The 27,213-nt window shown below is 40.1% G+C and overlaps 1 protein-coding gene across 1 annotated transcript in view; it reads left to right on the top strand.

Annotated features, from left to right (window-relative positions):
• fhod3b (formin homology 2 domain containing 3b) overlaps nucleotides 1–27,213 on the top strand; it is a 116,991-nt gene that overhangs the window by 58,364 nt on the left and 31,414 nt on the right. Inside the window, exons 4-5 of the mRNA XM_079470206.1 lie at nucleotides 8,582–8,649; nucleotides 11,567–11,672. Of these exons, the coding sequence (XP_079326332.1) occupies nucleotides 8,582–8,649; nucleotides 11,567–11,672 (174 nt within the window). The remainder of the gene's footprint in view (nucleotides 1–8,581; nucleotides 8,650–11,566; nucleotides 11,673–27,213) is intronic.

The raw sequence follows: 27,213 nt of genomic DNA, 5'->3' as shown, positions 1-27,213 counted from the left end.
TCAATTTGCTCGAAAGCAGCAATGAGATTTTGGTCCAAATTCACATGTGACCTTTGGTTATTTGATAGCGCTTTAAAATGTTCATCGTTTTGATGCTATTATATATATGGCTCTATATATGTGTTATAGTGAAACCAATGTATTATGCTTATATGGACCTCCAAATATATTCTGGTAACTCCGCCCACCTCCAAAAGTCAGATTCAAGGGTAATTTACCAATAATCTGGAGTTATGGGACTGGGATGCATGGGATCTCCATATTTTTCCCACTCACAATTTCTACCTGATAAAAAAAATATTCTAGACAGGGTTGCCCAAACCGGGGGTCACAAACCCCTGGTGGTCTGTGAGGGAATGTTTGTGAGTTCTGTAAGTCTAGTGTATACAAGCTGTTTCCATTTCTTTGAGAAAAATTGCAAAGAAATGTTACAAATTTATATATGTTATAAAACAACTATCAATATATATATAAAATATTACTGATAGATACTTACAGATAAAAGAATAAATGTTTTTAAAGTAAAACATGTGCATGTGTTTTTAAATTAAACTTATTTACATGAAACTAATTTAATAATAATTAAATATAATTATAACAATTATGAATAAAGTCAATAATAATAATTAAAAATATAATAATTGTAATTAAACCCCTAGCTGAACCCCTAGCAATATCTTGATTTGTAGTTGTTTTAGCCTATTTTAATGCTTCTTTTGTGTTATTTGTAATTATCGTATGTCATCTTGAGGCCCCTTTGAAAGTTAGTTGAGGTCCTCTGGTGGGCCCCGGCCCCCTGTTACAAAAACACTGATATGTACCATACCACAGAACACAAGCTTTTTAGTTTTGAGGAATTATTACCCTAAGTAGTTCCATGACTTTTTTTCTTACGAATCCTAATTTTACACAGTGTGTCATTCTGCGAGTCCTAAACGCTTCTAATGTGGTTTGAAATCTTTTTATCCACCCGTTTTAAATGTTTTATGAGCTGTTTTCATATTCACGCTTTATTTAAATTCAGGCGTGGTGGTATTTTGATCTTAAAACAATCACAGGCTCTCTCTGTTCTCGGCCATAATGTGCCCACAAATAATTCTTGATTTTTACTGGGGGGGTTTTGGTGTTGCAGTGCAGACAAAAAAATCTCCACTGTTACTTATATCTTCTTTTTCGCTGGGAAGAAGGGACCTGCTGAATAAGGAGATGGCACAGCTACCGTATAGTCGGCCTGCTGTGTGGCCTAGCTAAAACTAATCAAACACTAAGTACTGAACATCCATCTGGCTTTCATCGAAGCACACTTTTCATCCGGGCAAACTTGAAAAGTTGAAAGAACAAATTCATTACAAAGCAGCAGAGCTTTCATACATGTAATGTTATAAAGCTAGCAAGCAAATGTCGACAAAAATACAGATGTAAATCAACATACTGTATGCATATAACCTACTATTCCCTTTCATATATGCTTTCGGAACGCGTTCCCACGCATAGGCGTTTAATTCCCTCGCTTGCCACACCCAGTAAATCCTATACAGTTTTGGTTTCCATTACCTGCATTTTTGCTTAATGTTTTCCACCTGCTTGTGTTTAGCTGCATTATCTGACCTATCACCCACTCCGTGTTTGCATCCACAGAGAGAATGAAAGCAGAGAAGCCTGTCTGGCCATAAAGCGCTGTGTTACGAGGACTCACTCATGTTGGGAGGGTTTTTGCTGTAATAACTAGAGCTGGGGGAAAAATTGATAATCGATTCTATATCGTTTCTCAATAGCTGTGAATATATTTTCTTTTTCCATATTTCCGCAAGCACTGAACATTCATTGACGTGAATGTTATTGCTATTACTATCCACTAGATGTCACTTTTCATTTTACAAAGGACAGGGGGCAAATCTTTCATTCATTTCTTAATTAACATGCTGGATGCGGGTGTGTCGTCGAATTTAACATCTTCTTCACATAAAAAGATTTGTTTATAGCCTCTATTTATTGTTATACTTTATCTTAAATGTACAATAACCTGTTCTGTTTTAATATACCCAAGTGTACCCAAAAACAAAGTTTCATATACAGGTTTGTGGCATGTTCATTTTTTTCATCGGATGTTTACTGATCTTTTTTAGAAATATCTATAGGATTTGTATTAAATCATTGCCTCGAATCGAGAATCGGATCGAGAGCTTGTGAATCGGAATCCTATGGAATCGGAAACAGACCATTTGATTTCACATGCTGTTTTTCTCATTCATTTCCCAGCAGCCCTTACGGCAACAGAGAAAGGAATCAAAATTGCACTGCTCATACTTTTATAGCTGGTTTAATTATTATCATCGTCAGGCAAAGGCATTAGCGCCTCAGACGAGACTTGACCCTGTCTTCAGAGAACGCTGAACAGGGTGTAAAATCCTAAGTCATAAAAACTGAATCGTGTTTTCACTCTTGTATTCCCTCCTTCTAGTCTTTATAAGGGCCAATGATGGGGCTGCAGGTGTCATGAGACATGCCATGACCGGCAGTGATGACGGATTGTTCTGATAATACTTCAGCTGATGCCTCCAAATGTCTTTTCACACCAGGAACAAAAGGATAAAGCTAAACTAATCCGGTTTGCTTCTAAAACAATGTACAATTCATGAAGAAAGCCAAACTGAAAAGTAAAGACTGTACAGTTTTCCGCCTTGCTTATAAAGAGAGAAAGCAGCAGGTTGTGTCAGACAGTAGAGAGGATTAGTTCCCAAGAGACCCTGCTGAGTGTCTGTTAGGACCGCGGTTATCAGCCAGAAAAGTCAAAAACAAGCAACACAGTGCCGTGTGCATTTGAAGGAATGGTTCAGGTTGATTTAACATATTAATAATATTTGATTCTTATATTCAATAATATTATATATTATAAAATATAATAATAGTATAAACTATATTTCGTTCTTATTATATTGTTTTAATATTTAAACGGCATGTTAAAAATAATATCTACAATAGCATCTTATATCATATATACTGTATATATTCAAATAAGCAGCTGCTTCACCGTTTCAAAGTACCATCTCTTATAAATATTGTTAATGTCGGCACCGCTGTTCTTAAACTTTCTTTCCATTACCAATCCAAAACGGGATACTTTTTCTCAAGACCCCCAAATATTTTGACATTCAATTTTGGGGAATAGAATACACATTGTGAGACAGAAATAGCGATATCAAAGATATTACATTTTCTGTCGTGGCTAACCATTCAGTGATCTACAGTGTTTTGTGTTATTCATGATTCATCTATAAGGTTGGGGTATGTGCGTCAGGTCGGCCTGTTTATTATTCATTAAAACTGAATGTTTGATAGAAGCTTGAAAACGCATGTCATTATTAAGTGTTTGTCTTGGTTTGCTCTAAGATTATCCTTAAAAAAGACATTCATTTATGAAACAAGATGGCAAGTAAGTCCCGATGCACTGTTAAAAAAATCCTCTTGTTAGCATAACATATTTAAATTTGACTTTAAATGTTCGTTTTACAAACTGGGGGTTTGTTTACAGTAATAATCTTTTTAGTAGAAATCGGTATAATACCACAGATTAGTTTGGAAATTGACCCAAAATATTGCATTACAAATAAAAGTGCTGTTGTATTGAATACCAGCACGGCTGTGGCATATGGCCATAGAGCTTCATATTCAGTCAAATATATTTCACTAAGTATGCCTCATGTCTCCATTTCTGTGTGCGTGTCTCTCTCTCTCTCTCAATTTTTGACTGGCCTCTTTGTCTCTCTCTACGTCCATTATTATTTTTCATCCTAAACAGGATGAGACAGTAAGGACAGTATTGTGGGCGCATATCCATGCCAGCTGGTATGGAACTAATCACGGCTGAAATATTTCTCATTAAAAAGAGGGCCTCGTACACCCTGTGTGTATGAGAGCGTATCTATGTGTGTGTTGTGACGGGCAGGAATAACTCTGTGACAGGTTTATTGGAGGGAATGTGCACGTAGGGCTGTATTTAAAAGGTCAGGGGCCACATACAGTATAGAGAGATCACGCAAGATCTGTAGCCAAATTACCGCGAACATCCCATGCACGTACATTCCCTCCGTCGTGCATTTACTGTAATTATATTTCAGTCTTGGAAAAGACAGATTCATTGCGTGATATGACAAGATCTGTGATTGTGGTTTTTTACGAGCGAGGAGAAATCGTGTTGTCACTATGTGATCTTTGTAATCGTCAGCTCATAAAATAGGTTCAGAAGACTCATCCAGGAACCGCAAAGGGAACTAGAGATTAGCTGAATCACTGCGTGTCTGATTGCTGATGGCTGAAGCTTTCCGATCCGTTGTTAAAGGTTCAATATATGACATTTGGCCGCGTCTAGTGGTGAGGTTGCGAATCGCAACCAACGTCTCACTCCGCAATCTCCTTTTCAAAGCACTACATAGGACAAAGATGTGGTTGGGTTTTCGCTTCTTTGACGAAGAAGATCACATGTTTTTGAAACAGGCTCTGTGGAGCAGTCCCTTTACGGCTACTGTAGAAACAACATGTAAGAGGAGAAATAGCTCATACAAGCTGTATAAAAACACTTTATACACATCTGAAGGCATAGTTATGTATATCATATTGCGTTCGTGTCTGTAGATCATCCAAAAAATGACACACACACCACTTTTAACATGATTTCAATTGATTTTACCTTCTTGTATCATATATTGCATAATCACAGTATTTAGCATGTTATCTTGTACACTGTATCACCTTTTTAGAAAAAGCCTGATCACTTTGTTGGTGAATTATACTTTGAAATAATATCGAAATGAATCAATACCAGAAATAACAGTCTTGCCTGACAAGATACAGAGCAGATTAACTGCAGGATAATTCTATTGATGATTCGAGAGAGATGCTGACTGCAAGGACTACAGAAACCTTGTAGAGAGAATGATAAAATGATTCTGTAAAAGTGAAGAAAGTGAGGGCAGCACATGGCAATCCTTGAGTCTGATTGTAGCTCCTTCCAGCAGAAGCTGAAGAATGCAGGAAGGAGGGATGAAGGGAAGGTAGAGACCTTTTAAAGGTTCCTGACAGCAGGAGATAGAGGGTCTTTGGAGTCCAAGGTTACTAGAACACAATGTGCTTTTATTGCTATTTGTGTTGATTCCAAAGGTGATTTTGTAAGCCATGGTTTATATGTTGGAGAGAGAGAGTAAATTATCACCAGATGCTGTTTGGGTCCAAAGGTAATTTGTCAGCAGCGTCCTCCGGTCGTTTTCTACCATGTGTGTTTACTCTCGGAAAGGTGTGGAGTTAAATGTAAAATACAACTAAAAACGTATTTAATGACCTTGCACTCTGTATATGTCGCCATTAAAATGGAATACACATCATAAAAAACTGTTTTTGCTCCTTAAAAATAAAGAGAAGAACATGTTAGGTATACTGTAGTTCACCAAGACTATTTATTCAAATATACTTAACACACATACAGTAGTCTCAAAGAAAATCTTCAAAATTAAAATTCTGTCACCATCTACTTACCCTATTGACTATTTAAACATATGAGATTTTCTTTCTTCTAAAAAACACAAAAGGAGATATTTTGAAAAATGTTGGAAATCAAACACTGTTGGTCCCCATTAGGCATGGGCCGGTATGGGATTTTGCCGGTATAATAACCTTAATAAAAATGCCACGTTTTCACGGTATTACGGTTTTTCTATTACAACACTAAAATGTGTCATTTCCAAATGTCTGCGTATACAAAAAATATTTTTCAATTGCACACAATACATTTCATTTTGAACAAACATATAGAGCATGTGTGTCAGGTAAAAATAAAGCCGTAAAAATTACAACATTCTTTCAATTTGTCTTATATTTAAGACATAAACATCAAACATGACTTAATGATTTATTTTTCTGTAAACACAGCTCATACCTTAGAAACGGTATCACAGTAATTTTTTGTGGTTTTGAAACCATCGTTTTTTAAACATCCATATACCTTGAAACCGGTATTCGGCCATGCCTAGTCCCAATTGACTTCTATTGTATGGACACAAAACCAATGCAAGTCAATGGCTACCAGTCGATTTTTCTAAATATCTTCTTTAATGTTCTGCAGAAGAAAGAAAGTCATAGAGGTTTAAAATAACAAGAGGGAGTGTAAATAATGTAATCGTTTTCATTTTGAAGGTGAACTATTTCTAATCATTCAGCAGCTTGGTTTGGACGCTAGTATAGAAATATTATCATGTTAAGTTTTTATGAATGTTTTTTTATTTTGTGATTTTTTTTTAAACAGTTATTGAAATTTTTTTATTTCATTGGAATATTCCTGACAGAATAATTTTTTAGTTCTCTAATACACAAATCCAAGGTGTCCAGGTGTGCCAAAGGTCTTTTCTCTCTGGATCTGTCTTTGATTTACATTTGACTAATGCCAGATTAAATTCCTGACACACTGGATGAAAAATAAAATGACTGGCTTTCGTTCTTCTCTTTGCTTAACATGATTTGTCGAAGCCCACAACAGAAACATATGCCTGAGGTCAATCATAGCGGCGTGGTCCTGTCAAAGCCAACACAAAGCTTCAAACCAAAACAGCTCTGGAAGTGCGTGCCGGCCAATCATATAGCCAAAGCGGAAACAAAATCCTCGCTATAGTGCCACATAGACACCAGACTTCAGAGGGAATACCTGAGATTATTCATAGGAAGGGTGAATGTGATATGGAGCTGCTGTGTGGAGTGTTTTATGGTGTATTAGTGTAATGAGAGCCGGCTATGTAAAGGTAGATTTGTCTCTGCCTTTGGCCGCGTGTTTCTCTCTTTGTTTTTGTTATTCTCCAATTCTCATACCCGGCCAGCACATCATTCATTTAATAACGGATTGAAGTTTTAAATGAACACAGATATGATTGTAATGGATTGCTTTTCAAGACATTTTCAAGAAATTAGCACAAATGTACGAATTTTTAAAATGTATTCATTGTTTTAGTATATGACATGGCATGCAACACATTGCAATAGAAATACAGCCGATCAGACATGCGCGAACACTGACTCAGCAATAGGCGAGATTAAATGAGACTCTCTCAGGCTGCCAATATTGAGGTCGGAATGTTTATGAGAGTTCCCTTTGGGGACAAGTTCAGAGTGAGAGAGAGAGAGAGAGAGCACAGCATATTGGGAGGTTTGGTCTGTGGTAGCAATTTACAGTTGCTCCACAGACATTGATTACGAGCTAATCCTCAAGGACACGCAGAGAGAGAGAGAGAGAGAGAGAGAGAATTGTCAGGAATTCTGCATGTTCATTATTTGATATAGATGCTGAGTCAGAGACTGCGCCTGGTTTATCTTTAGCTACAGCACTGTTGCACACAGACATGCAGTACTACACTCTACTCAACCATGCCACATACTGGCAGACTGAGGAACTGCAGTTTCATTAGCAGGAACCATGAGGCAAATCTGATAAAATGATAATCGCGATTATTTTGCTTAATCACAATTAATGATCACGACTATTCTAGTCGAATTGACCACTTTTGTTTTTGAGTCACTTCTGCATATTTTGAACACTTTACAGCCATTTAATACATGTATTAACTTGCTGCTGCAAACCTATGCAATACCATTTCAAAGCATGCTATCACCTGTACACTCTTCCATTTAAATGCTTTCTCATATTGATCATATTTTGCGGCTGCTAACACATTGACATCGCTACAGTTATGCTTAAAGAAGTCATATGACACTGCTAAAACGAATATTATTGTTTGTTTTTAGATGTAATGCGATGTGTTTATATGATTTAAGCTGAATTTTCCACATACCGTGCATGTTTGTATCCCCTTTTTCCCCCCGCCTCTCTGAAACGAGCTGATTTTTTGCGTAGTGATTGGTCAAATACTGCAAGCGCGTGACGGAAATGTAACGCCTCTTACCATATTTGTAACATCAGGTTCCAAAGCAATTGTACAGACAGGTACGCCCACCTTACTTGCGTATACATTCAGGCGGTCTTAGTCAAATCATAACACGAACTGACGTAGATTTGGTTACACGAGGTGTTTCAGGCAGATCTGGGTGAGCATTCGCTTTTAGACAGAATGCATCTTTTGTTCCGACACTTTAATTTTTGCTATTTTACGTGTCAAATACATGCATGGGCAACTTATAACACACCAAAGACACAGAAAAACACGTGTTTGCGCCAAATGACCACTTTTATTACAATAAATCTTTATTACAATTAAAATGCGATTAATCGTGCAGACCTACTGTAGTTGTGTGCATAGCTAGAACCTGTTTATGGGACTTTGTCTTCAGAATTCATATCTGTCATTTACTTGCTGTCAACACTTTTAAGATTCTGTGGTCATGTTACCTTTTCTTAACATTATCTGAGGTTATTTTACTCTGACCCCACAAATCTAAAATGGCCTGTTTGAGATAGTCACAGTCAGTTCGAATGGCAATAGATAAGTATTAGCTCTTCGTGAATCACAATACGTCTCATAGCAAACCGACCACAGATGTCAAACTATATTTGGCTTAAATCCATTTCCTCTGTTTTCTCCTGCAGAAAAGCTGTACGACTCGACCGGACGTGATCTACGAAGAGCCCTGTTCTCTCTCAAGCAGATCTTTCAAGTAAGCTGGCCGACATCGACACACAACATCTGCTACTGTGTTCCTCATCACCAGCGCATGTGTGTGATCGTGTTTACATGCATGTTTTAGTTGTATGAGTGGGCTGGAATTTCTCTCACTGTGCGCAAATTACCAGATACTGAAGCTGGCGACTCCATCGTTGATTGATTTTAAAGCTGTGCTGGAAGCTACTGTTTTTCCTCCTGAGAAACCAATTCTGTCCACTGAGCAATGTGCATGTGTGTGCGTGGGTGTGTGCATGCGTGTGTGTGTGTGAGTGAGTGAGCGTTTGTGTGTGTGCGTGCGTGCGTGTCAAGAGATAACTTTCACACCTGTCAACAACTGTGTAATTTCAACCAGCCAGAGGATATGGATGCACAAACATTCACATACACAAACATACTGTACAAGCACAACTATATAAAATCTCACAAACTTTTGTAACTTTCCACTGACTTCTAGATTGTTATTGAGCTAATGGACATTTCTATTCCTAAACTGTAACCTTCACAAAAACTTTTTTTATTACACATTAAACAATCACGTACATTTGATATGTTTATTAAGCCATTTCCTCAGTTTAGACTAACCTGATCTTTGCAAACCCTGAAAGTCAGGCCTTGGACACAATTCCTATTCTTAAATTCCAGTTATTGAAGTCCATCTTTTATTCCTACTAATCTCCCTTCATTTTCATGCGAGATAGAGAACATTATGTATGAGCTGTCGTGTGATTGATTGGTGATCTCAGGAAGAATTGCGGCCGGAATTGCATTCTGTATGACGTCATGCGTTTTTAACCGTATATTTTGCATGTTCAGTAAAGTGCATTTACTGTATCCAGACATGGCATACTGTGTCATTATAGACTGCGTGTGCCAATATAAATTCCACAAACCCAACACCCTAATCATTTTCACATCAGCCAAAAGGGTGTGTCAACGGGAATCTCAAAGCCGGCGAAATATTGGACAACAGTGACTGCTCAAGCCTGGCTGAGTTCAACACATGATGGGGGACGGATACATGCTTCAATGCAGAAAGTGGGCTTGCGTGTGTGCATATGTGTGATAAATCAAGCGGAGACGCATGCTGTTTCTCACACTTTCTATACAGGGTGTTTAATGAGCTTTTTACTGCAGGGAAGCAGTCGATCAGCACTTAGCAACCCAGATTTACAGACAACCCAACACAAGGGTTTCCAGGGGTGAGAAGTGAAATGGACATGACAGTTTGAGTTAATGTTTAGTGAGGAAGATCTGAAGCATCACTAATCTAGAATTATACTGCAGGGACACATGCAGCACTGCTGTTATAAAAAAAAACTCAGACCCTTTTCAGTTAGCTTATCAAACATGTTTTCTGGCTGTTAAGTTTAGATAAGAAGTTTAGATGTTACATTTTTTTATTTATATTATACAGCGAGGTCACATACAATTAAATAATGTATATTGGTGTTATCACAATATACCAGAATTGACGATATGTGACATATGAAAAAACATGATTATGGGTACCGTGTTCAGTTTACACTGCCTTGCCCGCAGCCCACGGCTGGACTTCTGGTACCTGAATACGGAACACAGGGAACCGCGTCCCACCCAGTTGCCACATTCCCGGAAAGGCGTGGGGAGCACAGAAACCCGGTTGCACCCTTTGTGGTGTCTAGGGGCCTGGTCACAGCTCCCCAGCATGTCACGACGGGTCTCGGATACGCGGTCCGCCAGGCACCCCGGCCAAGTTTCGCAGTATTCTCTTACCTCAGTCAGAGGCAAGAACGCTCCAGTGCTTCCGGGCCGAGGTTACCACCCTTCTGGAGAAGGGGGCGAACGAGCCCGTCCCTCTGGCCGAGATGTCTCAGGAGTTACAGCCCCTACTTCATCGTCCCCAATTAAGGTTGGGGGAAGCACCCCATCTTATCTGCGGTGATCACAGAAGCGCATTCAGGAGTCCGTCCAGGGATGGTTCGTGGTTATCGACTCGAAGGACCAGTACAAGGTCCTGCCCTCCGGTCTGGCCCTGTCTCCCCGTACCTTTATGAAGGTCGCGGAGGCTGCTCTTGCTCCCCCCTGGGATTAGGGTGTGTGTATCCTCACCTATCTTGACCACTGGCTAATCAACCCACTCGTGAGATCTGTTGTGTACGCACAGGGACCTTGTGCGCGAGCAACCTAACCGATTGTGCTTATGGGTCAACTGGGACAAGAGCATGCTCTCCCCTGCACAGAGCACCACTTATCCTGGTATGGAACTAGACTGTTACCATAACAGCGAGGTGCTGTGCTTTCTGCCCTTTATCAGGCAGCAGTCAGTGGTCCTCCTGAAACATTCAGAGGCTCCTGGGGCATATGTCGTCCTTGTCGGCAGTCATGCCACAGGCACTGGGCCTGCACGCTGCAGCGAACAAGACTCTGTTTCCTCAGTCCAAAAAGGTGAATGAATGGGCCGTCAAATTCGCCAAGTTCATTGGCCTTCTCAAAAGTCTAATCAGAGATTATAGGTTCTCAAGTCAAACCCCATTCTGTCAGTCTCAACACAGCGTCTTGTTCCCTCAATCAGGGAACCGAGGTTACATCCATAACCAAAACGATATACTTCTAAAACCTTGTATCTCCATGTTTGAGTTTAATTTTTTGCCTTAAATCCTCATTATTAGCCACCCCTTTTATGTTTGTCACTGGGTTTTGCAAATATCTAACCAATTAAAAGTATTAAGTGCTTGTAACCTTTGACAAAACAGCGAATTTGGTTTCACAAGGACAGACTCAAATCTTTGTGTCAGAAACTACTGTATGATTCCTCGAAATACTACCTCTGTAGACAGCTCACTAGTTTGGAAAGAGAACCGCCGTGTTTGTCATTTTTATTGTTGCTGTGTTTGGTTGTTGAGTTTCTACTGTCTGTGTTTCTCCTTCAGGATGATAAAGATCTAGTGCATGAGTTTGTGATGGCTGAGGGACTCACCTGTCTTACTAAAGTGGGAGCAGAAGCCGATCAAAACTACCAGAACTACATCCTCAGAGGTACAACACCAACACCACACACGACAATGTAGTACATTGTCAACCCTGTCAGTGCTTGCTTAATACTGAACACACTGTCAGGTACAGAAGGTAAGGACTCAAAATAATGGCTTAATCAGATAATAATAATAATGAGCAGGAACAAAACAATAATAAGCAGATCAGAGCTTCAGATAGTCCAAGGGCTAGGCAGAGACAGGGTCAGACAGGCGGTAGGTCGGTCGAGGTGCGAACAGAGTCCGAGTGGGTAATCCAAAGGGTAAACAACAGTCGAGGGTCAGTTAAGGTACAAACAGAGTCCAGAGGGAGAAGGCAAAAACGTAATCCTAAACAGCAGATCGGTCCAAAGTAATTCACAATAAAAACTGGAACTGGGAACGGGAACGGGAACTGGAACTGGAACTGGAACTGGAACTGGAACTGGAACTGGAACTGGAACTGGAACTGGAACTGGAACTGGAACTGGAACTGGAACTGGAACTGGAACTGGAACTGGAACTGGAACTGGAACGCACAGTTAGCAAATAATCCAACAAGGCAGGATGGCTAGCGTGATGTAGTAAATACAACACAACAGCAACAAAGGAGAGAAACAGAGAGGAATATAAAGGGAGGAAAATAATGAGCAATAAGAAACAGCTGTGCGCTGCTGAGCCGCTCAGCTGATTGCCAAGCTGCATCAGCTGTGCACATGGAAAGGCGAGTGAGAAAGTGAAGGGAGATCAAACCCGGGACCTGACACACACGCTGTACAATATTATTCAGAGCAACCAAAGCCACATCACAAAGAGTTGCATTTACGCATTTGGGAAACAATTTTATTTATAGAGACCTGCTGTATAATGCATTCAAGATAAAAAATTTTTCTGTATCACAATACAACACAATTGCTACACAACAATACATGTTCAACTTTGGTTCCATGTATTTTCCAGCCAACGGTATTAAAAGGCAGTAAAGCATCAAAACGTTGTCTTTTTCTCAGAAGGAGGGGTTAGGAGGGTTGTTTAAAATCATTTTACGACCTGTAACATCCTGCCAATGGTTTTTACTGGACATTAAAGCATGTGAGCTCTGCCCTCTCTCAGTGGACTGTGAAATTTTGGTGACCTCTCAGGGAGGGTCTCCAGTCCCCTACAGACCTCCCCACCCACAACCTCATCCCAAGGCAGAGAAAGCTCTTAGCAGCCTAATAACATGCCTGACCCTTGACCTCATATGCATGGGGAGAATAAATTACTGTAGCCAGCGTTAACGCAGGAGCATCCCCTTTGTCGACGGCAATTGTTGGGGTCAATGAACACCCTGCATGAGGGGGCATTTCTCAGCTTGTTTTGTACGAGTGTCTACATATGGGAATTTGTACTGGTGTAGTACATATCGTATGTACATTTGACATACAATGTTTTAGTTTGTGGGAATGAGATTATTTTTATAACAGGTGATGTGTGTAGGTGTCTGTAGTCCTGGTAAACCCTACATTGTTGGCAAGCGTCCCCACAATTATAATAATACCTGTCATTTTTTTGTCCCTGTGAGTAAAACAGCTTATAAATCCAACTAAATGATAATGAAGACATAAAAATGCAGAAGGGGCGATACAGTAAACGGTATATACAGTATCAAAGTCATTCCGTCTATGGAAAGACACAAGTCAATTCCAATATTAGTAAAATAAGATTTTAGGGCCAGAACTAAGATGTCATCACATTGTCGCTTCATTGTCGAAGCAGATAATGTATTTACCAAACGCGCTCAGTAGAGCAGTTTGTCTGTTTAGGGCTACTGTAGAAACAACATGGCAAATTCCATGCAAGGGGACCCACGGTGTATGAAAGGCCGACCGGTATAAGAGTTGTGCTGCATGACTAAAACGTTTCCATTGTTTGCTGTAGCGTTTAAAATGTAAATACAGATTCCAGACAAAGAGCACAATAAATGTATATATAAACAGCAAGGGACTCGATACATGAAAAGTTGAATAGTCTTATAGAACAATCTTAAAGCTTTGGGTCCTTATGGTAAAACCTTATATCACAAAATCGGTTTCTTTTAGATGCCTTGTTTTGTATGCGCCAGAAATGTGCTTTGAGACAGCAGCTTTGTCATTGTATTTGTGGAGTGATACTGCGGTTCTGAGGATGTGGTTTAAGTGTGCGATAGCGTGAGGAAACACGAGCACCAAGCAGACTGACAGTACAGATCCGGTAGAGTTTGAGCGAATGCGGTTGTTCCCTTTTAGACATTGTAGGATGTGACTGCGTTTTCTTCTCTGGTTTCCACAGATGATTCACGCTGCAGTTATGCTTTTATAGACTCTCAGTGAGTCCCAGCACACCTTTGAGTAACAGGATGCCATAATTATCTCAAACTGTGTCTGTATGCTTCCCTGAAGCTTTCTCATGCACCCTTAATTTACTCCTGCAATTAAATAAGCAATATAAAAGCTGGAATAGAGTCTGGATTACAATGGAAATGTTAGTCGTGTTGTCCTAGTTTGACCCGGTTTCGTTGTGTTTACTTCACAACTGGGCTTGTTCCTTAACATCCACGTTGATTGAGACAGGCAATGCCGAACTTTCGTCTTGTGTGAGAGAGAGACGGATGAGTAAAGTGAGATTTATACTTTATATACAGAGAGAGAGATGATGATAACAAGCTGTCTTGCTGCTGTTTGTTGTTTAGAGCTATTTCAAACTCTTAAAACGGTTCCTTCGCACTCTATCTTTCCATCTAAGTTCATTTGTCTGTTTTTGTTCGTATATGTGTTTGTTTGTTTGGTAGGGTTTCTGTGGCTGTGGGAAAGAGCTGCTGTTGTAGGCTCTCTACAGAACGCCTGTAACCTGGATCACAGCTGACCTAGTTTCTCACGACCAGCACGCTGTGGAAATCTTTCCTTTCCAATGTTCTTTTGGAGAACGTGCACATGTGTTCAAGCACAGCGAGGTCCAGAAATCTTAAGCCACATTGAAAATTTGGAAACAAAGATGTGGGATTTTAAACAAAGAAGTTACGAGTAGGGCTAGGCGGGATGATGGAATACAGTTATGTGGAAATAATCTGCAACAGGTTTTTTTCTATTTCACGGAAACAGCGGAATATACAGAAAGATAAACACACTGGACAACCCAAAAACCCACAAACAAAAGAAAAGCAGGAAATAATTCATAAAGGATTGTGTGTTACATGTTTGTCTATTCCAGTACTTACAATCAACCATATTAAAGAATTAAAGAAGTATTTTTTAAAAACTTAAAGCGACAGTTCACGGAAAAATGAACATTCTGTCATCATTTACTCACCCCCTTGTCATTTCCTGTATGACTTTCTTTCTTTCATAAAACGCAAAAAAAGTCCTTTGAAGGAAGATTGTAACCGAACAGCGCCGGCACCAATTCACTTTTATGGTATCGACACAAAACCAATGCAAGTAAATAGGTGAAAATATCCTCTTTTGTGTTCTGAAGAAGAAAGAAAGTAATACAGGTTTGAAATGACAAGTGTGTTATTAAATGATGACAGAATGTTTTTGGTGTACTATCGTGAGCCAGCGTGAGTTTATGCCAGCAAAATAAATTCTGTTGATCATATACATAATGCAGATAATATTAATGATAATATAAATAGTAAAACAATCTTCATATGTAAACAAAAGCAAACATTTTGGATCATATTTACAGCAAAACACAGACAACATCCAAACACACATTTGTCTAATAAGAAGCACATACGTACTCTCATGGCTGATGCTGTATATTATGATGAGATAAGGCTGCTCTTTTCTTGTTGGCTGTTTTCAGCACCTTGGAGTTTGCTGATACTAGAGCCCTGAGAGTCCAGCTCCATAACTTCAAGCCAAATGCATGAAAACACATGGAAAAGTTGAGTCTATGCCAAAGCATAAATCTGAGTTTACACCTTCTCTCTCAACACACTCTGTGTTCTGTCCAGCGGCGTTTGCGTGCTTACAGTATGATCTGATTTCACTCTGTCCATGTAAATCAAGGTCGGGAGGCACCCTAGCAGATTAAAGTTTATAGATGTACATGACAGACTAAACAAAAATGGCTCGCTACTGTACAGATATATACTGTAACTGTATACTTATTAAATATGTCAAGGGTTCTCTGCCTTTTTAACACGCCCCAACCACCCCACCATACTAAATGAATAGGTACACTTTAAGCATATCATTTAATGATATAGTCATATATTTAGCATCTCGGAGACTAGTTTTTAAAATCATACATTGCGTATTTTTTAAAACGAGGCATTTTTCTTAGTTTTCAAATCATTTTATTTACAAGAGAAGATTTTCTAAGTATTTTTCTTATTATTGTGTTTAAAAGTTGAGGGTCACTTATTCAGTCTATAATAAAATGTTTTCCACATTTTTTCATTTAAGTCAACACAAAGGAAATAACAAATGTTGGAATTATTTTCTGACTAAAGAAATTATTTTGCATCTCCAATGTAGTCACCAGTTGCATATTTGAGAATTTGTAAAAATGTACTCTTGGCATGTTATCCACCAGTTTATTTAAGGTCTTATGCAGAGATGCTTTTTTTAAGCAGCATTCTTATTGGCCGCTCTTTCTTCATCTTTCAATTTCAGTCATGCATTTTTAAAACATTTTTTGCAAATCACATTTTAGTTTCTTATGAAAATAAGAACTTTTTCTCCCCCAAAATATTTTAAAACATTTCCGCATACATCTCCAAAGACATTTTTTAAGATTGTGAAAAACATTTCAGTCACTTAGCCCTAAACTTTTGAAAGGTACTGTTTTGTATGTAAAACCTATAGAAATTGACTAAAACTATTGGCTACATTAAATAAAACGTTTAAAAAATACATTTAAAAAATATCAGAAAAATCTTTTGAATCCCTGAACCTCATCTACATATCTCAAATTGAAGATATATGTCAGTATGTCAGAGTACATTCTGTAAATGGAGATTCATAATTCAGTGTTCTGTGTTTCACCCACACTCCCTGTCCGTTTAATTCCCCCTCTGACAGCCGAGTGGGGTTCGGTCCTGGGACTGGGGCCCCTCACACCTGTGCCTCCGGGTAAGAGGCCTCTCAGTGGCTCTGCTGCTTTCCTAGACCTGAGGGAGCACTTCCCCCATAACCCCCTCACAGTTACTGAGTCTGGGGTCCCACAACCATCTGGTCTCCACCAGAGAAGCAAGTCAGTCCAGAGAAACTTTATGAGCGGATGGAGGAAAAGAAAGTGAAATTAGCCTGAAGGATGGCAGGGAATGTTTATCATCACATTTCTGTTGACAGAGTTACAAAGTACTCAAGTGCACTAGTGTGCAGTGACAGATAATCACTATTACTCCCTGGAGTCCTGGAAAACGCCTTCAGATGGATGTGTTAAGCATTTGCTTTCAGTTACAAAATGTAAAAGGTTTTCTTGTAAAATGTGTGATATTTATTGAAGTTCTGTATTTTATAATATAGTTCTGCTCCAAAGACTTCTTAGGCAGCATTAAATGCATTTTTCAATTACAGATTCATCAGAAAAATCAGCGTTTGTTAATTTCCAGCGTTACGCATGTGACATTTTCAGTCAAAACTTGAAATATAAATTCTCAGAGAATGTACTTATATACAATATTTTGAATCATCTCTTTTTATTTTACCAAACCCCTGTTGATAGAGTCCAGACATCAGAAAAACATCATAAGCATAAGTTTCCATTTTGAAAAAAAGAACAATTCATGCGTTATGGAGGTGATATAAATGGATGCACATTTTTTAGAGACAACGTACTTTGTAGGATTTCTGTGAATTCAAATGTGCAACCCAGAAGCAAGAATACTCAACAAGTGCAAAGGGATTCATCTTTATAGAACATAAAATATTTTATTTTAATCTTCATGTACCCATTTACTGTATGAGGAATATGATCTGTTATGGGTGTGACCATTTCATTGTGAATGTGACAATTCACTTAGGAAAACTATGCTTTAAAAACTTTTAAGAAAGACACATAGATATTTAAACCACCAAATATTGACATCCTACCTGTCAGTATGGTGAAAACCTTTTGGTAAAAACTTTTTTCAACTTAGGGTTGAGATTTGCATGGAATTGCCCTTAACCACATTTCTAATCTAGCCCCAACCAGACCAGTCCTTATAGTACAGTAAAATAACCAAGTCTGTTTTGAAGCTTACAACCTGGCCAGGAGAGCGAGAGACAGAGATGAATCATGCCATATCTTTTGGTGCTTTTAAACCATTTGAGAGCCAAATAAGTGCTCCCTAACCAGCCCTACGTCTCACAGAGATTCATGCTGATGATATTTATGCATGGTGTAGTATTTGAGAGATGGCACAGCGATATACTGTAAGGACCTGCTTTTTTACTTTGGAAATGTAATTTCATTATTGCAGATTGAGGTTTGCTCTCCTGCAGGGAGAGAATCTCCAGGACAGGCACGTCAGTGGCTACAAAACCTGACACCAGTTACTCATGGGATCCCGTGAGAAAAGCAGAATAGTTTCCATATATACTCACCTACAGAATTCAAAAAGCAGTTTTCCGTTGAATCAAAGACACTTTTGTTTGGAATATGTTTTGGGACAATTCACTGTCTAAAGATAGACTTCATGTGTTTAACGTCAACCGCCTGATGAACACTTTCCCACATTTTCCTGAAGATGACAAACTTTCTTAGGAATTATGACCTCATAAGGTCAGTGTCAATATAAGGGAGGGGATCCCGAATAGTTCAGCTCTTGCGTAGGCCTCCTGTGAGCAGTGTCGAAGGGTTTCCCCCTCTCTCCCAGACTTTGAATAACACGGACAGAGCACAGACGAAACGAGACCTGTTGGGCAGTCCCCCAAACCCAGCAAACCACCGCAGACTCTCCAGCGCTCAGAGAACACGTGGCTATATGGGCTCACTGGTCAAGGTTCAAATGGTATTTTGTACACTTTTTAAAACTCAGTCTGGGAAAAAGTTTGCTCCTTATCGAAACAAAAAGCGTGATGTTCTGCGATTTTACTTTTCACTTACTTTAGAACCGCTTGTGGTTTTGATGCACAGGTCGATAGGAAACTATCGAGAGCATCAAAGCAGAAACTTTGTTTTAAGTTTTGAGTCATTAAAGACTTCCACCGTGCACATTATTTTGATGATTAACGCAGGTCTAAGATCGTTTTCGTAAAAAGTGTTTACCAGAAGTGGTTTCTATTTTTACCATTACACCTAATTGCACGTACCGTCCTGCCAAACATGAGAAACTTGAAAAGCGAAATGCCGTCAGTGTAAATAAAACTGCCTCTCTTATCCTTTTGTTTTCTTTAAACAATAGTTTGTTCCAATTATATTCTAAAGCCATTAACTTCCTGATTTGATTAAAGAGAGCGTGCTGATTGAAAACATATATCCCAACCATGAGAGCATGTGACACTAGACAGTTTCCATTACAGATTTGTGCTAAATTGAAGCGGTGTTTTCTAAATGTCGAATAAAACAATATGGCGGAATGACTGCGTTTCCATTAAACAATGTTATGTGATTAAAGTGTATTTTGATTCTCCTTGTCATTAGTCATTCTGGCCGTACTTCTTCTTTGTACTTTATAGCTTGCAAACAAACTTTAGTGCATAGTGCCACCTATGGTGATGAATTTCCTTCCATATTTTTATATTGCACATTTTTATTTAAAAAACAACTCATGCGAGCAGGAGAACTCTTTTGCAATAATTGACGTGTTTGCATTGGGCATGGAGTTTTGGTTGCATCTATTAGAGTTTGTTTACTCTATTGAAAACTGCGTGAATGGCTTCAGGAAAGTCTGCGTGTCTTTAGATGGGGGTAGGATCCTGCATCGCTGCCGTGACGTTTAACCTCCATCTGACTTCAGTTCAGCTCCACCTGGCTGACCTACATTCTGTCAGACTCAATCCAAACAGTCCCACGCAGTCCTACATACACAGATTTACAAATGCTCTACAGTCCGTCCCAAAAAATGTCTTGTACATGCTGCACACAACAATGTTAGCACATGTGCTGAAGTTTTCTTAACATTTACATGACTTCAAGGTTCCACAAAGCTGATTTCCATGTGTGCTAGTTCTGCCAGAAAGAGTCTGGAGGCAAGATGACGTTGCAATGACATTTTTCCATCCATCCATCCATTTTCTTCTGCTTTATCCGGGGCCGGGTCGCGGGGACAGCAGTCTAAGTAGAGATGCCCAGACATCCCTCACCCTAGACACTTCCTCTAGCTCTTCCGGGGGGACACCGAGGCGTTCCCAGGCCAGCCGGGAAACATAGTCCCACCAGCGTGTCCTAGGTCTTCCCCGGGGTCTCCACCCGGTCGGACGGGCCCGGAACACCTTCCGGGAAGGCGTCCAGGAGGCATCCGGAACAGATGCCCAAGCCACCTCAGCTGACCCCTCTCGATGTGGAGGAAAAGCGGCTCTACTCCGAGCTCCTCCCGGGTGACCGAGCTTCCCACCCTATCTCTAAGGGATCGCCCAGCCACCCTGCGGAGGAAGCTCATTTCGGCCGCCTGTATCCGGGATCTTGTCCTTTCGGTCATGACCCAAGTAGATTGACCTGTAAATTGACCTTCGCTTTGCAGCTCAGCTCCTTCTTCACCACGACAGACCGGTACATCGACCGCATTACTGCAGAAGCTGCACCGATCCGTCTGTCAATCTCCCGTTCCATCCTTCCCTCACTCGTGAACAAGACCCCAAGATACTTAAACTCCTCCACTTGAGGCAGGAACTCTTCACCAACCTGAAGTGGGCAAGCCACCCTTTTCCGACTGAGGACCATGGCCTCGGATTTGGAGGAACTGATTTTCATTCCAGCCGCTTCACACTCGGCCGTAAACCGTCCCAGTGCATGCTGAAGGTCCTGGCTTGAAGGGGCCAACACGACAACATCATCCGCAAATAGCAGAGACGAAATCGTGTGGTCCCCAAACCTGACACCCTCTGGCCCCTGGCTGCGCCTAGAAATTCTGTCCATAAAAATTACGAACAGAACCGGCGACAAAGGGCAGCCCTGCCGGAGTCCGACATGCACTGGGAACAAGTCCGACTTACTGCCGGCAATGCGAACCAAGCTCCTGCTACGGTCGTACAGGGACCTGACAGCCCTTAGCAAAGGACCACCGACCCCATACTCCCGAAGCACCCTCCACAGGATGCTGCGAGGAACTCAGTCGAATGCCTTCTCCAAATCCACAAAACACATGTGGATTGGTTGGGCAAACTCCCATGAACCCTCCAGCACTCTGTAGAGGGTGTAGAGCCGAAAACCACACTGTACCTCCTGAATCCGAGGTTCTACTATCGGCCGTATTCTCCTTTCCAGTACCCTGGCATAGACTTTCCCGGGGAGGCTGAGAAGTGTGATCCCCCTGTAGTTGGAACACACCCTCCGGTCCCCCTTCTTAAAATGAGGGACCACCACCCCGGTTTGTCATCCCAGAGGCACTGTCCCCAACCGCCACGCGATGCTGCAGAGACGTGTCAGCCAAGACAGCCCCACAACATCCAGAGACTTGAGGTACTCAGGGCGAATCTCATCCACCCCCGGAGCCTTGCCACTGAGGAGTTTCTTGACTACCTCAGTGACTTCGGCTTGGGTGATGGACGAGTCCACCTCTGAGCCCTCGGCCTCTGCTTCCTCAGTGGATGACGTGACGGTGGGATTGAGGAGATCCTCGAAGTACTCCTTCCACCGTCCGACGACATCCCCTGTTGAGGTCAACAGCTTCCCACCTCCACTGTAAAACAGCGTTGGTAGGGCACTGTTTCCCTCTCCTGAGGCGCCGGACGGTTTGCCAATGACATTTTTTGAACAGCTAATAAAAGCGAAAGATGATATGATAAAGTTCTTTGGCGTAGGCCCCGTCCGTATCTCGAATCCAGAGGGTCGTAGATTCTTGCTCTTCCTGCCTGAAGTTAAAGGTGGGGCGGAGCCGACCCCACCTGGGATGTATGGACGGGGTCCGACTTAGAGGTGGTGGGGAGTAGGGAGTTGAATTTTGGTGTCAGTATCTACAAAGGCACATGTTGAGAAAGTGCAGATCACAAACATACCAAGTATAAGATGATGATAGCCTAAAACTAAAGATAATGAGTGACGTAGCATTAGAGTCTTCTTGCCAGAACTTGCGCTAAAGCTTTTATTTCTGTGAAAATATGTGTTGGTGTACTCCTAAATGGTACACTATCCGTTTTTCTCATTTGTGAAAATAAGAAATTATAAAGATAACATAATTGACGACTCATTTTGCACCACAGAGTTTCTTGTCAAATCAAAAGCTGTACAGAATGAGAAAGTAGCCAATCATATGTCAAGGGCTACTGTGGAAACAACATGTTTAATTCCATGCAAGGGGTACCGCTGTGTATATAGATAGAAATAGTTTAATCCTCAAAAAAATGACACATGGACCTTTAATTTCCTATTTAATATTACAACAGTACACAAAAGAATTGCAATGTAACTTTTAGGTTAAAAATAATCAAAAATTCATTAGTACATTCATGACTCATACATTGAGTACATTCATACATTTATTGAATACATCAGTATTCAAATCTGTCTCATACACTTACCATGTTTCACAACGGTAAGTTTATAATATTGATTTATAATTTAATGGTCAGGACAGATTTTGAGCAAATGGGAGGTTGTACGTCCGGTAACACAATTTTTTTTTCCGGCTAGTGTTGAATGGCCATTGGGCTGGTTTTGTTATGAAGAGCTGTTAACCCATCTTCACAGAGGAACTGTGCCGAAGCACAACCCACGTAAGAAAACTCTACGACTAACTTGCAATTTTCAAACAGAGATGGCGAAAAGAGATGAAAAGTTACAGATTACACCTTTAAATGTATTTCGTTATAATTCATTGCAAGTATAGCATTCATTTGTAGCTGTCTGAGGAAATATTACCAAGCAAAATATCTCCATTCACATGCTCTTGAAGGCTTGAATCTCCAGTTTTACAGCACTGGCTTCAACCTGCACACAAACATGACGTGATGCTGCCTTTAAACAGATGTTGGCCTGCTTTATTCTTCAACAAAAGCCAGGCATTTTACTATACAGTAACTGCTAACATTTACAGAGTTTTACTATACAATTCATATCAGATCTGTGGAGATTCAGTAAAGCGTATGTGATAGAGGCTACCCTTAGAGTTTTTAAGAGTGAACAGTGAAGAAATATATTAAATGTAGTAAATAAATGTAGCTATAGATTAAGATAAGGCTGTAATTTAGCAGAAGCAGGTGTTTCCTGCTCTATAGTTATTTACACCACGAGGACTTTGGCCCTCATCAGATGTCTCACGTTTCTCATCGTCGCCATCATCATAGGTCATAGATATAGGCCCCAAAAGTGTAATAGCAAAGATATGTTGCTATTTTGAAGAAAAGAATCTGAACCTTGCCCTCACACGTGTTTACACGCTTATATATGCGTACAGGGTCTTGTGCTATGGTCGCACGTGTGAACAACTGGCCCTAGACCAAAGCATGAAGTCAGCCACTGTATGGAATATCAATCTATCGTTTGGAGGGATTCAGGTGGATTTATAGCCACGTGCCATTAGATACATGCATGTTAGCGCAACAGTATGTGGCTAATGACGAACAGTTTCTAAAGTTTCTAAAGCTTTATACAGAGTGCAGTTCCATCATGTGGCGTGAAGTGTTATATTGATTCACCACGCTCATCCTTCAGCTATCCTGATACATCATGTGCAACAGTTCCAGCATTTCTATGTTTAGTTGGAATCTCCACATGTTACTCAGTTCAGGTGTGAAGCTTTCTGCAGATAGCTTTGTCTATCCGTTTTAGTAAGGGAGCCAAAACATAGTCGTCCACAGAAAAGTCCCCAAAAACTATTGCTCAGGCTATTCTTAACCGCTTGTTGATAGGACACTTGCATCGTCATGGCCAGCACATGTGTGCTTTGTGTCCTGCCCCATTGATTTACCAGCTAGCTGTGACCGTTCCTAGGTAATGGTACACGAGCAATTGACCCAGCGATCGGCTTAGATTGTTTAATGATGAGTTCCTGCTGAATTTACAATGTCCAGGAACGACTCCTAATGGAAATTTAATGGGCCCCGGTAATAAAGCTGTCTCATAAGGAAACAGGGAATCTTAATCAAAACTCAATCAAACAAGAATGGAAGTTAAAATAACTCAAAGCTTACGGGAAAAAGGTCTTCGTCATCAGTTTTTCCTGAAAGCACCACCGCCACTGATCTGACTGTCATGTCCGGCGGGTGGAGAACATTCTTTCTTTGTGGAAACATTTCCAGAGTGTTTCTGTTTTGTGGTTAAACATAAGAAATACTTTATACCTTACTTTCGCTGCACCAATGGCTGAGCCAGATTTCGTTATGCCGGATTAAGAAACGTGTTGAGAGCAGTAAAGGTTCTGCTGCTTGTCGTATAGACCGGGACCTTGATAGAAGGCCTTTAGCCTTACAAAAATAAATGCAGAACGCTGACAGATGGGCCCAAACGTTGGCTGACCCAGTTGTGAGGGAAATTTCGAATGTAAATTAAACAAATGTAAGCAGAGGAAAAAGCCAGGAGGAGATCTTTTTCAGGTTCTGGTCATTGTGAATGATAACAGACAGACAGGGAGCTCAAGCTGTGCACCCGAACATGATTGAGGGCATAGAGGGTTTCAGAAAACCAGATTTTAAGCCTCTTCAACAATATTTCTTTGTTCACCTCAGGTGAAAGTTGGCATCCTACTAGCCATCTTAAAACAACCAGATTTGGGTATATGTCTAAAAAATCTCACGTATGCCCAAATCAGAAACGAGGAACAAGGTTATTTTTCATGTCCGATTTCTTTCTAGTCATTGTCAAAAAGCAAGCAAACAAAACATGCTACTTAGCATTATGCGGTCAGGGGGATCTTTCTGCCTCCACCTAAGCTCAGCCCACAAGAACAGTAAAGGTGTCTATAGGATGAGAGGCCAGTTCACATACTTATATCATGGTAAATTATATTTTGTATATGGTCTAGGTTTCTTTTTTGTATAGTTTGTTCAGGAAAGCGTCACTTTTTTAACTTTTAAAAATTCATCACTAAACTACTTCCTTTCAATATGAGTTTCGGGATGCCCCAATACAACAACACTCAACCGATGGCTCAAGTTTGTGGGGGCAGATGTTCATGCATCAGTCTAATCCTTATCTGTCAAGGATGGAATTTTTTTTAGGTTTCCAGGAGTATGAAAGTGTAAAGAGCTCTTCAGTTTTGCCTTTTATCAGCATTTCTAAATGTATTGTGTCAATTCCAGTCCAGTGTCTGTTGAATTTCAATAAAATCAAACATCATTAGTGACATGTCATCCAACAGCCACCTAAAAGACTGAGCAAATGCAAAGACACGTGAAAAGTTTGTACATAAGAAATATATATTTTTGATGTGATACTAAAATACCTGTAAAAAATATTAGTATTGTGTTGTTTTAACATGAATATAAACTATAAACTTGTTATCTTTTAATACATTTGAATAGTTCACAAACTGTTATTTTAGCTTAAACTCATCTGAATGAGCTCAGGTAAAATCAGCTGTGCTCTTGTGTTGTGAAGTAATGCCGTTGGGAGCGTTCTGGAATGTTGTGCTCTGTGAAGCATATGAAGAACAGCTCATTACACACATCGGCCGTCTCTCAGCTGCTCTCTCTGAGTGTTGAGGTAAAACCTCACTGCCTCTTTGCTAAACACCCTGACTGCCTGTCTGCAGGGTTAATCCGGCCTTTACAAACACTCTGTGATGTGGTTTACTGCGATATAGACTGAAACCTGTGCGTTACCCCTGAAACGTGAACCAGACCTTCATGCATGTCTAACTGAGCGTATGACGTTCTGATGGTCTCAAGAAAAATGTGTTGGGAATGTTGTCACAGACATGTTTTGAGTAATTCACCTCGATTGATAAAAGATGAAGAGTCTCTCCAACAGGCAGCTACACACACCAGACAGACGCACCTGGGAATCTTGGCCAGCATGAGGTGTATTCATAACTCCTCAGTCTCCCGTGTGGAGGAATGAAATAGAAGATGGGAGAAGCAGTAGATGGGGTCACCGCTCTGCTTTCTCTCTCTCTGGGAATCTGGCAGCAGACAGGACTTCAGGCTCTGCTCCAGATAAGAGGAACAGTTTCAGGTGTAATCTGGAGCTGTATGCTGCAGATGTTGCCAGGAAACGCCATAGTTTAGCAATGATGCTAAATGGGTTTTAGTGTCATAGTTAGGTCAGGAGGAATTTTATTTTTCCAGTTGTCTGCAAAGCCACATCACAACATAAAATGTATTTGACTTTAGGTGACCTGAACGCAGATTACTCAAGCTGTCGCCCTCTACACAGAGGTTGCACACATCTGCAGAACAAACTCCAGTGGAGCACCATTGCATTTGCTCAAATAATAATAAAAACTAAAATATAAGTAATGCATAGGACGTTGATGATAACTATGAAACAGCAGTTATCTTATGCACTTTTTAACATGTTTACTACAAAAACGAACATATACTATATTTAAGCCATTATCTTGAACTGGTGACCATACATTATCGATGATTTTGCTTGGTATGTCTGGTAAAACCATTGTTATACAAATGGTAATCAATACCGAGCAATTCCAGAGTTATGGATGTGACATTTTGCGTTTTGGATGTGACACACAAACGCTCTGAGAATGTTTTTGTTACCAACATACTCAACCATCTGTTTAGATTTGACCAAACCCTTGTTGCTAGAGTCTAAGCATCAGAAAAATATCATTCTACGCACAATTTTTCACTTTTTAAAATGGGAAATAAACGTGCATTGTGGATGTGAGAACAGTTTTTGAGAGACGATGTACTTTGTAGACCTTCTGTGAATTAAAATGTAGAATCGAGAAGCAATAATACTATGCAAATGCAGTAGGGATGCCTTTTCATAAAACATATAATATTGTTACTATATTAAAATTTCCATGTGTCCATTCATGAGAAAAATGTACCGTTATGCTTGTGACAATCCTGAAAATGGCACTCATGCACTAAAAATAAAAATGAATGCTTTTAAACTTTGTGATCTCCCATGTCTATTTGAATGACCAAATGTTGACATCTGTGCTATCAGTACACTAAAGACCTTTGGTTAAAAACTGATTTGTTTCATAGTTAGGTTGACATTTGCATGGAATTGCCCTACCACAAAAAAACTAGTTTGGTACACTTTACCAACTTACTATAATAAAACCATGGTTAATCTTTCTATAGGCGATGGTCGTTTATGAGTTTGCTACATGAAATCCTATTATGAAAAGCAGACGTAGGCCTGCTTGGATTTTGTTATTTAAACATATTATAAACTATTTTAAAGGTTTTTCAATCGACTATCCCCAACACCTTTCGTGAGAAGCTAATAAACCCAAGAGGCAACTGCCAAAGGCGACCGTCTGAAGCCCATCTGAACGTTAATGTATTTCTTTTTGTGGTTTCAGTGATATATATTCAGCA

This window comes from Barbatula barbatula (assembly GCF_947034865.1).
Source record: "Barbatula barbatula genome assembly, chromosome: 12".
In the NCBI taxonomy this organism is placed as follows: Eukaryota; Metazoa; Chordata; class Actinopteri; order Cypriniformes; family Nemacheilidae; genus Barbatula; species Barbatula barbatula.
The sequence above is the reverse complement of the archived record's forward strand: the minus strand, read 5'-3'. Positions and strand labels throughout refer to the sequence as shown.